This window comes from Danio rerio, chromosome 16 (assembly GCF_052040795.2).
Source record: "Danio rerio strain M-AB ecotype USA chromosome 16, GRCz13ab, whole genome shotgun sequence".
In the NCBI taxonomy this organism is placed as follows: Eukaryota; Metazoa; Chordata; class Actinopteri; order Cypriniformes; family Danionidae; genus Danio; species Danio rerio.
Window position 1 is genome coordinate 26,567,928 of NC_141036.1, and position 12,807 is coordinate 26,580,734.

The 12,807-nt window shown below is 37.4% G+C and overlaps 1 protein-coding gene across 2 annotated transcripts; it reads left to right on the forward strand.

Annotated features, from left to right (window-relative positions):
- The first annotated feature begins 388 nt into the window (after positions 1-388).
- Positions 389-1,733, forward strand: apoa4b.2 (apolipoprotein A4 b, tandem duplicate 2). 2 transcript variants are annotated; one of them, XM_087286140.1, is made up of 4 exons: positions 389-436; positions 501-576; positions 685-835; positions 919-1,733. In XM_087286140.1, the coding sequence occupies exons 2-4, from the start codon at positions 537-539 to the stop codon at positions 1,493-1,495; spliced, it is 768 nt and encodes a 255-aa protein (XP_087142266.1). In that variant the 5' UTR covers positions 389-436; positions 501-536; the 3' UTR covers positions 1,496-1,733.
- Positions 1,734-12,807: the final 11,074 nt, after the last annotated feature.

Sequence of the window (12,807 nt, forward strand, 5' to 3'; positions counted from 1 at the left end):
AAAAACTAATTGTTGAATATATATTAAATCTTTACTGACAGGGTATTTTTACAGTCTTGTTTTAGCTACGATACTATGCTTGGATGTCTTTTAGGCTTTTTAAAACCCAAAAGCCTGAAAGGTTATATCTCTATTAACTCTTCTACTTGTAGATTCTATTGAATTGTCATTGTTCATCTAAAAAAAATCTATTTAGCATTTACTAGTGCAGTTTACTGTAGTAAAGAGATCTGTATTGAATTCAGGAATCTTTGGTGATAATAGCTGCAGTTCAGGGCGTTATGATGTGGATTAGTGACAGCACGGCACTACCTACTGGACTTTGGGTTTCCACTACAGCAGTCACCTCCCCGTGCTATATAAATATAGATTGGAACTACTCACCTTCACACTTGTTCCTCAACAGGACAGCGTCAATTAAAGCTAAGCAGCACAGGTAAGAGGACAGACTATTATTCAGAAAATCAGATAAATTGACGTTTATTTAAAATGAATAAAAGTCTTTTATTTACAGACTAGCGACTTCAGTCAACATCATGAAGGTTCTTGTGGTCTTTGCACTTGCTGTATTTACAGGTATACTGATATTTAAAAAAAAAATCATTCCTTTAAAAAAGGTTTCAGTTAAAACATGTTTCTGAATTAACAATGCCATTTGATTAATGGAAAGTGTTCCATTAACAGGCTGCCAGGCCAATCTTTTCTATGCTGATGAGCCCAAACCTCAGCTGGAGCAGCTGACAGATGCATTCTGGAGCTATGTTTCTAAAGCAACACAAACCGCAGAGGAAACCGTCAAGATGATCAGAGAGTCTCAACTGGGTCAGGAAGTCAAGTAAGTCAAGAACATTTACCTGCTGGACATCATTATTTAGAGTATTTCTGAATGAAACTCAAATGTTCTTCTCCACCTCACAGTGAAAGACTGACCCAGAGTGCTGATATGGCCAGTGAATACGCCGTTGTCCTCAAGAAACAGGTGGATCCTCTGACTGAAGAGCTGATGAACAAAATCACCAAGGAGACTGAAGTGCTGAGGGAGCGTCTGGGCCAGGACCTGATCAACGTGAGAGAGAAACTCGAGCCCTATGCTGACAACATGAAGAGCCAGATCCAGCAGAGAGTGGAGGAGCTCAGGGCGGCCATGGCTCCATATGCTGACTCCCTGGATTCTGAAACCCTGAAGGCCACTCTGCTCCAGAAGAGCGAGGAGCTGAGAGGAAACCTGGAGCAGAGCGTGAAGGAGCTGCAGGTTCAGCTGGAGCCCTACACTGCTGAACTCAAGGAGAAAGTGGACCAGCATCTGCAGGAGTTCCAGAAGACCGTGACTCCCCTGACCGAGGATCTGCAGGTCCAGATTAGAGAGAGAGCCCAGATGGTCCAGCAGAGTCTTACACCCTACGCTGAAGACCTTAAAGAGAAGCTGGACCCCTATGCACAGAACCTGAAGGACCAGCTCGCTTCTCTGTACGAATCTTACACCAAGAGAAATTAAATGCTACCAACAAACTTTTGAAAACTGCTGCTATTGTAATTAGATCTTAGATAAAGTTCATCAAGAAAGTAGGTTTCTATGTGGTACATAGAATATTACTATTACTATCTCCAGCTGACAATGTCCTGATGGAAGTATTTATTCACAGCTATGACAAACACAACAATCCAGCAAAATGATTTCTGAAGCATTACTTTGAATTTAAAAATATTAGAAATAAATATTTTGTCAAAGGAAATGAGTGTCAATTGTTTTTTTTTTTTTTGCTGGTTAGAGGGATGAGTCAAATCTTACAATTGCAAAGTAAATAAAGAGGTTTACAGTTCCATTTTAGCTTTATTTATCTGTTTGTATATTTAACTAGGACAATACACTTGACATTGTTATACAAAGACAACCGATACCGCGTACATAGGGCATTTATCATGAAGCTAATTTGCAGCCCTCTGGTTTTACATAAAAAATCAACAAATAAAAGCAGTACAAATAAAAACAAACACGCACAGTATATACAGAGCCACAAACATAAAAGTAAGTCAATGTGCACACTAAAGAGAAATGTAAACCTGCCCAACCTGATATAATATATTTAATGTTCACATTGCTGTAAATATTTTAACAATTCTTTCAGCTTTACAGAAAAAAAAAAAACTGTGATTTCTGATAAATGCCTGTAACTTTAAATTAACAGGCATGGCATTCTATAGACGTGAACCTTTCACTAAAAAGGATGACTGACCCACAGTGGTTCTGCATCTGTGGATTCTACAATTCATACTGCCCCTCTAGACTTTGGTACTCTAAAATAAAGGCAGTCTTATGATTAAGACATCATTAATTTCTCACATGACATCTCTAGTCTTTCACATAACATCACTAGTCACATCCCTAAAAAGATAAACTATTCACTATTGCCATGTAGATGTATAATATTCCAAATTCCTGCTGCTGCTAATGCTGAAAGAAAACCTTTCAAACCATTACACTTTTTCAATTTTCACTGATTTTTTCCCACTATGGGTTCAGTCTATCAGGCAGAGCTAAGTTTGAGATAAAAAAAAAATGTTTCCCATGGCACCCAAATATTATACACTTGCTTTACTTTTTAAGTGACATTTGGACCTGTTCTCTGTTCACACAACATGGTCCTCAGCAAAAGTTAAGAGGCCAATTTATCCTTCTAAACATTGTAGTTCCAGTGCAGCCTTTGCACTGTCACAGACCCTGCTCCTGACCTGCACTTCTCGAACAACAGTAATACACACTAGTGGGGATGCTAGAGTGCAAGATCAGTGATTGGTCAGCTTGGTTCTATTGATGTTTGGGTGGAGCCGAGAGCCATGGGACAGAAGTAAAGCTACCCACACAGCAAAATATCTCTGTAATGTGTATTTTGTAATATAATGTGTATTTATAAAGCGCATTTATCGTGTATGGCCATACACCCAAAGCGCTTTACAATCATGAGGGGGGTCTCTCCACACCACCACCAGTGTGCAGCATCCACTTGGATGATACGACGGCAGCCACAGGACAACGGCGCCAGTGCGCTCACCACACACCAGCTATTGGTGGAGTGGAGAGACAGTCCAATCTCTGGCCCAGCTCTGGCCAACACAATCACATTAATTTTGCCCACATGCCGCAGTGAATTAGGGTACATGACTGGACCAAGTGTAGCATTCAGAAAAGGGTGGACCATATCTGGGCCTAAGTCTCAGCCAAGTTAATAACCTATAACTGAGCCTGTACTGGGCCAAATATGTTGGTGTGTCACGATTACAATGAAATTGGTAAACACATGAATCACTGCACTTTAGATGTGCTATGGACGTGCTTTTTCTCAATGTGACCTGATTGGTAGAATTTTTTTTTTTTTTGAAAATAATAAAAATGTATTTTAAATGTGGTTCAAGATAGGCCAAACTTACATGGCCCACATATCAATTTTTACCATCTAGGCCAGATACTACATTTTACATTTGGCTCAAGTTTTGTTTACCGCCTTAAAGACGGTGTCATCTCTGCCAAACCAGGGCCATGTTTGGCCCACATGCTGTGTGCCAGTGCTGGATGAATACCTGCTGTGCCAGATTTATGTCAAATCTGGGCCAGAATTCTTTGTTACCTGGGTAGTGACTGGAGTGTTTATCGTGTGTCTAGTCCCATGGGGGACCTCGGGATGGATATTTCTGTTTTGCTTATTTTTATGATTAAAGTTGTTTGTTGGTTCCCTCTTCTTTCTTCCTTACTTCCTTCTACAGTAGCATCACATACATATCCAGCATAAGTTCAAAACACTGGTTAAGAAGCTCTACACTGTGTAAAATAGAAACCCCACTGCCTACTACTGTTTCAAAGTTGTTATTGCCAGAGCAGAACAGACAAGTTTAAAATTCTCACAGCTGCATCTGTTACCAGCAAAGTATGTGCAATGGGTTACAGTAATCACTCGACACAAAATAAATAAATTAATTAAGCAGGCTTTAGTCTAACTGTCCTAACATTTTGGGGGTTTTTTTGTTGATGAGAGGTTTGGTTGTTATTGACCGGGCTTTCAATCTAGATCCTTTTAAATGTTGAGACACTACACTGTAAAAAAAATGTCCTGCAGAATTTACAGTAACTTACTGGCAGCCATTCGCCAGTGACCTACTGTAAATCTAATTATAGTATAAATACTGTATTTACATTTACAGCACATTAAAAAATACTGTATTTTAATGGTGCCAATGGGATATTTCCCACAATGCAACTTTAAAATACAGTACTACACTGTACAACTGTTCTACAGTAAAATACAGTTCAATTTAAAGTTAAATTCTGTGTAATTTACAGAAAGTGTTAACGGTATATATGCTGAGACAGATCCTTATCCTGTCAACTGAACTGATGAGCAATTCCAAATGCAGTGTTGAACTGATTGACTACTGAGATTTTGACCTCTTTTGCATTTACCTTTCATAAATGACCAGTCTTTTTGGAGAGTTTGATTGGTGAGTGACATAGTAAAGATGAAATATGCTACAGATCAGATTTGGAATGGCCAGTTTCTCCCTTCAGGTTCTAGAGAACCTGCTCTCTGAGATTTTTTACTTTTAAACAGTTTATTATCACTTCTTTGAACTGGAAGGTTCGGCTGCCAGTTAAGTAGATTTTCTAATATATTTAAGGAAATTACCCCCATCTGCCAGATTAACAACTGAGATGCACCTGAAAGTCAAAGATTCATTTAAGCCTTGTTTATTTTGTATGTCCGAATGATGTGGAAATCTTTTAGTCTGGATTTTCACTTGATGCTCACCCAAATCCATTACACTACAGTTCTTTTACTACAGTACATTTTTGCACCACACATACCACCTAGTGGACACTCACTAGCATTTCAAGCCACTAAGAAAATGCTGCATAATGTTTACAGAAACTGCACTCAACCTTGACTGATTGCCAGTTCCTGTTTAAATGGATGCAAGATGACACATGTACACTGCCAAAACATTCATAAATGCCCCCAGCATTATCAACATACAGAATCCCAGATACATGCCAGCGGCAACATGTCAGGAGCTGTCCTTGCATGTTTGAATGTACCTACCATTTTCAGGAGTCTCCCACACACTCCCATCCGAACAAAAACAACCTTGATCCTCCACCTCATAAGCTAATCCTGCCATTTCCAAGAGTTCATTCAAGCACATCATCATTATCAAGACACTGCCTTCCCAGAAAAACAGCTGTAGCTAGCCCAGACTGGTTTATAGTTGCACCAACAGCTTGTATGGCTGAGTGTTCAGCAAAAAAAAAACTAAAAACAGTTGTCTAAACTAGCTTAATAAATGTTTTTTTAAGTCCAGATGAACAGCATAGGAGAATTGGCAACACGATATTTGTAAGGCATCATTACAATGCTAAAACCGCTAAAATGTACTTTCAGCTTTATTAAAGTGTCTACCAAATTCATAAATGTAATCTGAAGTTAGGGGCAAAGCAGTGGCGCAATAGGTTGTGCTGTCGCCTCACAGCAAAAAGGTCGCTGGGTCAAGCCTCGGCTCTGTTGGTGTTTCTGTGTGGAGTTTGCATGTTCTCCCTGTGTTCGCGTGGGTTTCCTCCAGGTGCTCCGGTTTAACCCACAGTCCAAAGACATGCGGTACAGGTGAATTGGGTAGGCTAAATTGTCCATAGTGTATAAGTGTGTGTGTGTGTGTGTGTGAATGTGTGTGTGGATGTTTCCCAGAGATGGGTTGCGGCTGGAATGGCATCCACTGTGTAAAAACTTGCTGCATAAGTTGGCAGTTCACTCCCCTGTGGCGACCCCAGATTAATAAAGTAACTAAGCGGACAAGAAATCGAACGAACAAATCTGAAGTTAATCTGATACACCAAATTAAAACAACTTATGTTTGACTTACTGATGCTTTACTTCTACATTTGTGAACAATGTGTAATTAATCTCACACAGTGGCTGGGCTTTTTCTCACACAGATTTTTAATAAATTGTAAAATGTTTTAATAGAAGTTGTTAGAAATAACAATTGCTGCTGAAAAAATATTTATCAGTTTCCTAAAAATGTTGCACAAACTGAATTAGACAAGTTATTCCACCGCTGGGAAAAGTCAATGCAAAGCTCAGGTTAAGATTTTGTATGCCTCTTTGGGGCAGCACCATAATGTGCCATTGCAGAACACAAGCTTGTTTCTTAAGGTCATATAAGTCTGAAGTATTGAGTTTAGATCAGTAGTTGATGTGCTTAGCTTAAAGATGATGTTAATTTGTGTGATGTGCAGTGATGGGTTGCTCAATATATTACAAGCAGTTGTCAAAGATTATTCAAAATGTTTCAATAATATCTACAGTAGCTTTTACTGATCATTCTTGAGGTGTGTTTAAATCCTTACTGGAGTTCTGTGGTTAAATTTAGTTAACTGGATGTGATTTGGAAAGTCACACACTTGTATATGTAAATTCCCATAATGCATGTCTCTGAGAGAGCAAAAACCAAGCCATAAAGTCCAAGCAATTGTTTGTAAACTTCTGAGGCAAGACTGTAATGAAGTCCAGATCTAGGGTAAAGCAAATGTGTGTAGCATTAAGCCCATTAGCCTCCTGTTTTAATAAATGGAAGAAGTTTGGAACCACCTAGACTCTTCTCGTGTAGAGTAAGCCTGCTACCCAAACTGAGTGACTCAGGAAGAGGGCCTTGGAACCTGATGGTCACTCTGAAACATCTCCAGCGGTACTCTGTGGAGAGGGGAGAGAACATTTTAGGAGCACTCCATCAGAACTCATCAGGTCTGTATGGTAGAGTGGCTAAACTTAATGACTTTGACACTATCTTTGAAATGCCTCTAAGGTATACTCTTTGAATTAGAAAACATCAAATTCTACAAAACTGTTGGCCAAGCTTAGGATTCAATTTCAAATGTAGAATAAGCGATACAATTTAAAAACAATTATCTCTTAAATTAAGTTTCTAAATGTTTGAGGGTTGCTCAAGTTAATGCACATGTGCACACTGTTCTGCCCATTAATGCAGTTTTCTGCATTAAGGGTATGGTAATAAAAAGTAATTTATTCTGTAAAAGAAGTCATTGGATTAAAAGGCAGTAACTTTATTATTGTTCTTTTGATGAACATCACCATTTTGTGGTCACATTGCAGAAAAGTAGCAAGCAACAGTGAATAGGAAAACAGAGTAGCCCTTTTGTACAAGCACTTGCAGTGGAAAGACCTATGTGCTTTGTCTCTGCGCACAGTAGCTATTCTGCCCTTGACAAGGCATGATTTGTAAGTTTAATGTGAATTAATTTGCCTTTGTATATATTAGAGTTTGCTTAGCAATATTATGACCATTTGTGTTACTGTGCAGTAGATTTGTTAGTGAAATAGTTGGAGCTACCTGTCTTTCCATGTGCTGGCTTATAACGTGCTACATGCTAGTATGTAGTATAACAGCATATTATGTTTACTATTAGTTGATGTTATCACTTTGATTTGATTGTTGACATGCATAAGGAGGAATAGTGGTATTCTGGAGGTATGTTCATGTCAGTATTGCTTCTGTTGCAGTTTTACAAGATAAATAAGGAATAAATATTACAAGTGGTACATCAGTAAAGCTTTGAAGAATGCTGTATTGTCTCATGAGTGCTCACTGAAGCCAAGTATGTTTAGCTTGCTGTATAGGCTAAATAAGTACATCTGCTGAGGGCAAAAGACACGCAGAGGGAACAAGATCAAGACAGCAACCTTTTTAGGCCATTCTGGAGGACATGATCAAATGTCATCCTGTCAATTAAGCCATGCAATACTATAAAAATCTGTAGTACATTGAACAAAGTCATATTTGGTAACACTTTAGTTTAAGTTCATTATTTTGCTACTGGCTTATTCACTGCTTATTATTAAGATATTAACTCTTTATTAACACTATAAAAAGTGTCCTTATTTTTCATACCTAATGTCTAAACCCCAAATTACTTCCTTACTAACTATAGAAAAGTAGATAATTAAAAGTTTATTGAGCTAGAAGTCTTAATAGATCGTTAATAAAAATTGTGACCTCGTTCTTTGAATAATATCTCAGTCGATCTCACTGGTCTTCTTAAGCAATTTCTTGGTCTTAATGGCACATCTTCTCTCAAAATGACAGTGGTTACTTTCTTTACAAGTTTGTGTGTGTTCAAGTGGTTGCTGTAATAGGATTTGTGTTTGAATGGAAGACACAGGAATTCAGAAGGTCCAACAGGACAGATTTCATGCATTATGTAGATATATTTCTTAAGTACCATACAAGTATTAGCTGAGATTGCAGCATGTTTACTGACCCCAGAGGGTTCATAACAATAAAACTGCAGAAATTGTAAAAGAACACTCGTCTGGATTGTTCCCATCCCATGGAGAATTCGTTACCTTAGAGTTATAAGTTTCTAACTGACATTTTTTGTCAAAATTGAGTATTTACATTCTTATTAAATGACAACCTATTTACATTATAGGATGTTTTTTTTTATAAGTTATTTACATTTTAAGACTTAAAAAAAACTAATGTTACACACATACATTTTGCTATATGGAATGCAAAAACTTTGAATCTCAATATCGCAAAATCATACAGAACGCAGACAGAACCTTTTAATTCCAAAGTGATGAATTGTCGGTCTATACTGATTAATGATTGGCTCCTTTACTAGAAGGGAAGGCTTCCTTTGCTAGATCCGCCATATTGACTGTTACACTTTTTCCCATTCAAAACTATACGAGCGACACATCTTCAGTAATCTATAGTTTTTTTTTTTTTCTGATACACACAGCTGATCACCTACTGGTCTGAGATAATCATCACTATGAGAGTCATTGGATTTGTGACATGAGACACCTAAGCTGCTTTATTAATGTAAAATCTGCTCAAGAACACCATTCTATCAGCCTGAACTATACAATACCGTGTAGTTAAAAAGTGGCTTAAGTGAATATCATTAAATGGTCCAGCCACTTAATTCAACTTGATTGAGCATCTCTGGAAAGATCTGAAAATGTTTCTTTTTTTTCTGTTGAGCACAATTAAAAAGAAATTGATCAATGTTGTAATAGTCACTGACAACAAAATGTAAACCTTACAAATGTAGCACATGTATTATTATGTCCTTTAAAAGGGTGTGAAGTATTTGTGGAATTTTACAAATGTTGCTGGCTCCATTTCTGCTGAGCTTTCCGAACTTGGGCCTGGTAATTTGTACTTTCGCAACACAAGATGACTTTCTGCACCGTCAAGACACAGATGAAAATGCAGATGACTGATTTCTCCAACACAAAGCAGCTGAGAGCCCTTTGACCTGAATGCCTGATTGTGGAAAACAATGCCTAATGTAGACAATCTGACACAACTGAGGACTGAATCACCACTGAAAGCAAGAAAAAAGAAAAAGAAACAGGCAGAGTTACTAGAGTTCATCTGCCCTCACTGTAGAGCACTTGTGCTGTGTTTGTGTTGGTCTGAGCATATCTGCTTGAGTTACTGTGGAACAGTAAGACTTTTCAGTGTTGCACTATTGCCTCCCAGCAAGAAGGTTACTGGTTCGAGTCCTGGCATTTTCTGCCCATGTTCGCGTGGGTTTCCTCTGGGTGCTCTGGTTTCCGCCACAGTGAAAACACATATTGGTGAATTAAATAAACTAAATTAGCCATAATGTATTTGTGTGTGAGAGGGTATGGGTGTTTCCCAGTGCTGGGTCGCAGCTGGAAGGGCATTCGCTGTGTAAAACCTATGCTGCATAAACTTCAAAAAGATCCCTGGGTCACAGGTTTGAGCCTCGGCTGGGTCAGTTGGCATTTCTGTGTGAATGTTCTCCTTGCGTTTGTGTGGCTTCCCTCCAGTTTCCCCAACAGTCCAAAGACATGCGGTACAGGTGAATTGGGTAGGCTAAATTGTCCGTAGTGTATGAGTGTGTGTGTGAATGAGTGTGCATGGATGTTTCCCAGAGATGGGTTGCAGCTGAAAGGGCATCCGCTGCGTAAAAACGTACTGGATAAGTTGGCCCCGGATTAATAAAGGAACTGAGCAGAAAAGAAAATGATAGTAAATGAATACTGTGCATTTGCCAAATTTGACCATGGTAGCACAGTAATTTGACTGTAATTGCACTGATTCATTCATTTTGAATTGTACATACCCACTATACATTTACATTTGTAATTATGTTCATATTTGTCTGCACACTTCTGATTATTAATAGCAACCTATACGCATGTAAATCTCTTTACATAGCTAATACAAACTGTATATAATGTTCATCCATTTGTAAATATCACCATAGTTTTTCTATGACTGCACTTATACCTATATCCTACACTTGCTGCTATTGCTTTACTGGTTAGACCTAACCTGCATTTCGCTGCCTTGTACTTGTACATGTGTAATGACAATAAAGTTTAATCTAATCTAATCTAGTAAAATAATATAGTATTAAAATAGTAATTTCTCATGTTGTATTTTTGCTTTGAGCAGCACAATCTTCTTTTTAAAACGTTCTGATTCCAAACCTATGACCAGTATATGCAGTGAAGAATAGCTTCAGTCTCGCGGGGGAGCAGTGATTAGACCCTCTCACACACGCACATACTGGACCTGCAGTTCTATTCTGCTAAATGATGAGCTGGCCGAGGTTACATGCGTTCATTACTTACTGGTCACCTTTCACACATTTATCCAAAAACCACATGGGCCATAAACAACCAGGTCCTTTCATGAGCATCTAATTAAATCATCACGCTGAATTTATTTCTGCTGTTTGTTTTGGAGAGCAGAATATTTCTTGTTTTTAACCATGTTTAATACAATTTTATTATTATTAAAAGCAGCAAAATAAAGAAATTATGAACCCACGTGTCTAATAATTCACAAAATGCAGCATGAAAAAAAGGGTTCACCGCCTCCTCATTGTAAATCCATAAAAAATGTTTTGTCCAACATTTGGCACTGATCTTCCCCTTATGAAAGCACTGTTACCAAAAACAGAGGAAAGAATTACAGAGGGAGCTCTGTTCACAACGCTTTCATTTCACTAATCCATTATAGTGGAATACAAGAGCATGGGAAGGGCTTCTTCTGAAGTGGCCATAACATAAATCTTTTAGGGCCTATAACAGAGTTGTCAGGCATTACATCCGTTACATTCATTCATTTATTCCAACCTCCACACACATTCATACATTACGGACAATTTAGCTTACCCAATTCACCTATACCGGATGTCTTTGGACTGTGAGGGAAAACGGAGCACCCGGAGAAAACCCATTCGAACGCAGGGAGAACATGCAAACTTCAGACAGAAACGCCAACTGACCCAGGCGAGGCTCAAACTAGCAACCTTCTTGCTGTGATGCGACAGCACTACCTACTGCGCCACAGCATTGTCGTCAGGCATTACAGTTTGTGATAACCAAGTTTTCCCTTATACTTTTCATTTTAAGACAAATCATCTTTTTTTGCAATGCATCAGCATTTTGATGACAACCAGAAATTACATTAATGCCAGTGGTCACCTTTGAACAATTTACTGAAATCTAGAATAAATGACATTGTGAGTCGTGATGTGCAATAAATTGCATTTGTTTCCCAATTTGTGGAGGAATCAACAGTTGTTTCAAAATGTGCCAAAAGGGCTATTTTTGTAAATTAGAGTCTAGTAATAAAAAAAAAACTAATTAAATTAAATAAATATTTAAATTGAATTAAATTCAATAAATAAATTCCCTGTTTGAGAAAAACAAAATAACAAAAAGCTTTAATCAAAACAATAACAATAAAATTTTATTTAACAATCTAAAATAAAATGTGAAATCTGTTCTACAATTTTGTAAAAGTTTTCAAAGTTTACCATTAAACGCAGTAATTTTGTAAATCTGAGTTTAATCGAAACAACAACAATAATAATAAAATGTAATCAAATTTAAAAGTTGATCTTTTTTTGGATAAATTAATTTTTTTAAACAAAATAAACAAACAAACAAACAAATGAATAAATAAATAAAAATCACTTATTCACTCAATTTCCTTCGGCTTCATTATCAGGGGTCGCCACAGTGCATTGATCCAGGAATTACTCTGGAATATGTTTTATTCGTCAGATGCCCTTCCAAGTTTCAACATAAAAAAAGAAATGTTTCAGAAATTTGTATTTAATATTAATAAAATCTAAATAAATAGTTTTAGCAAAAATATAAATAAAATAAACTGCAATTGTATCTATCGCTGAAGGGTCTACACTCTAGAAACATAAAACAGAGTATATATAATAATAATAATAATAATAATAAAGCAGAGAGTGTGGTGATCATACTGGGCCACATGTTTGTTTTCAGCAGCTGCAGGGGTGAATCAGTCAGAGCTGAGCCACGAGAAAGCGACAAGTTGGGACAAGAGGCTAAAGATCACTGAATAGGTGGAATCAAATTGTGGGTGATAAGGATTTTCTTATGCTGTCACGGAAAAAAACATATAATTACTCAAAGCTTTCTAGCCAGAAAAATAAAGGATTTATTTGACAAAAGAACATAATCTTGTTGGGATGTGTTTGCATTTTCAAAATAGAACTGCTGGAGGAAATATAATCAGTGTAAGGAATAAAAAAGCATGTCTTATCTTCAAAAGATAAACACGTGGAGGGGCACTTTGATCAAACAGCTGCAATCAGCAATTGTTTAACATGACTTTACCTTATGTTACATCATAACTCACCTTTACTAAAGCAAAACATCAAGTTACTAAAAACAGTTTAGCTTTTAACTATAGGTTATAAAGACTATTCTGTTG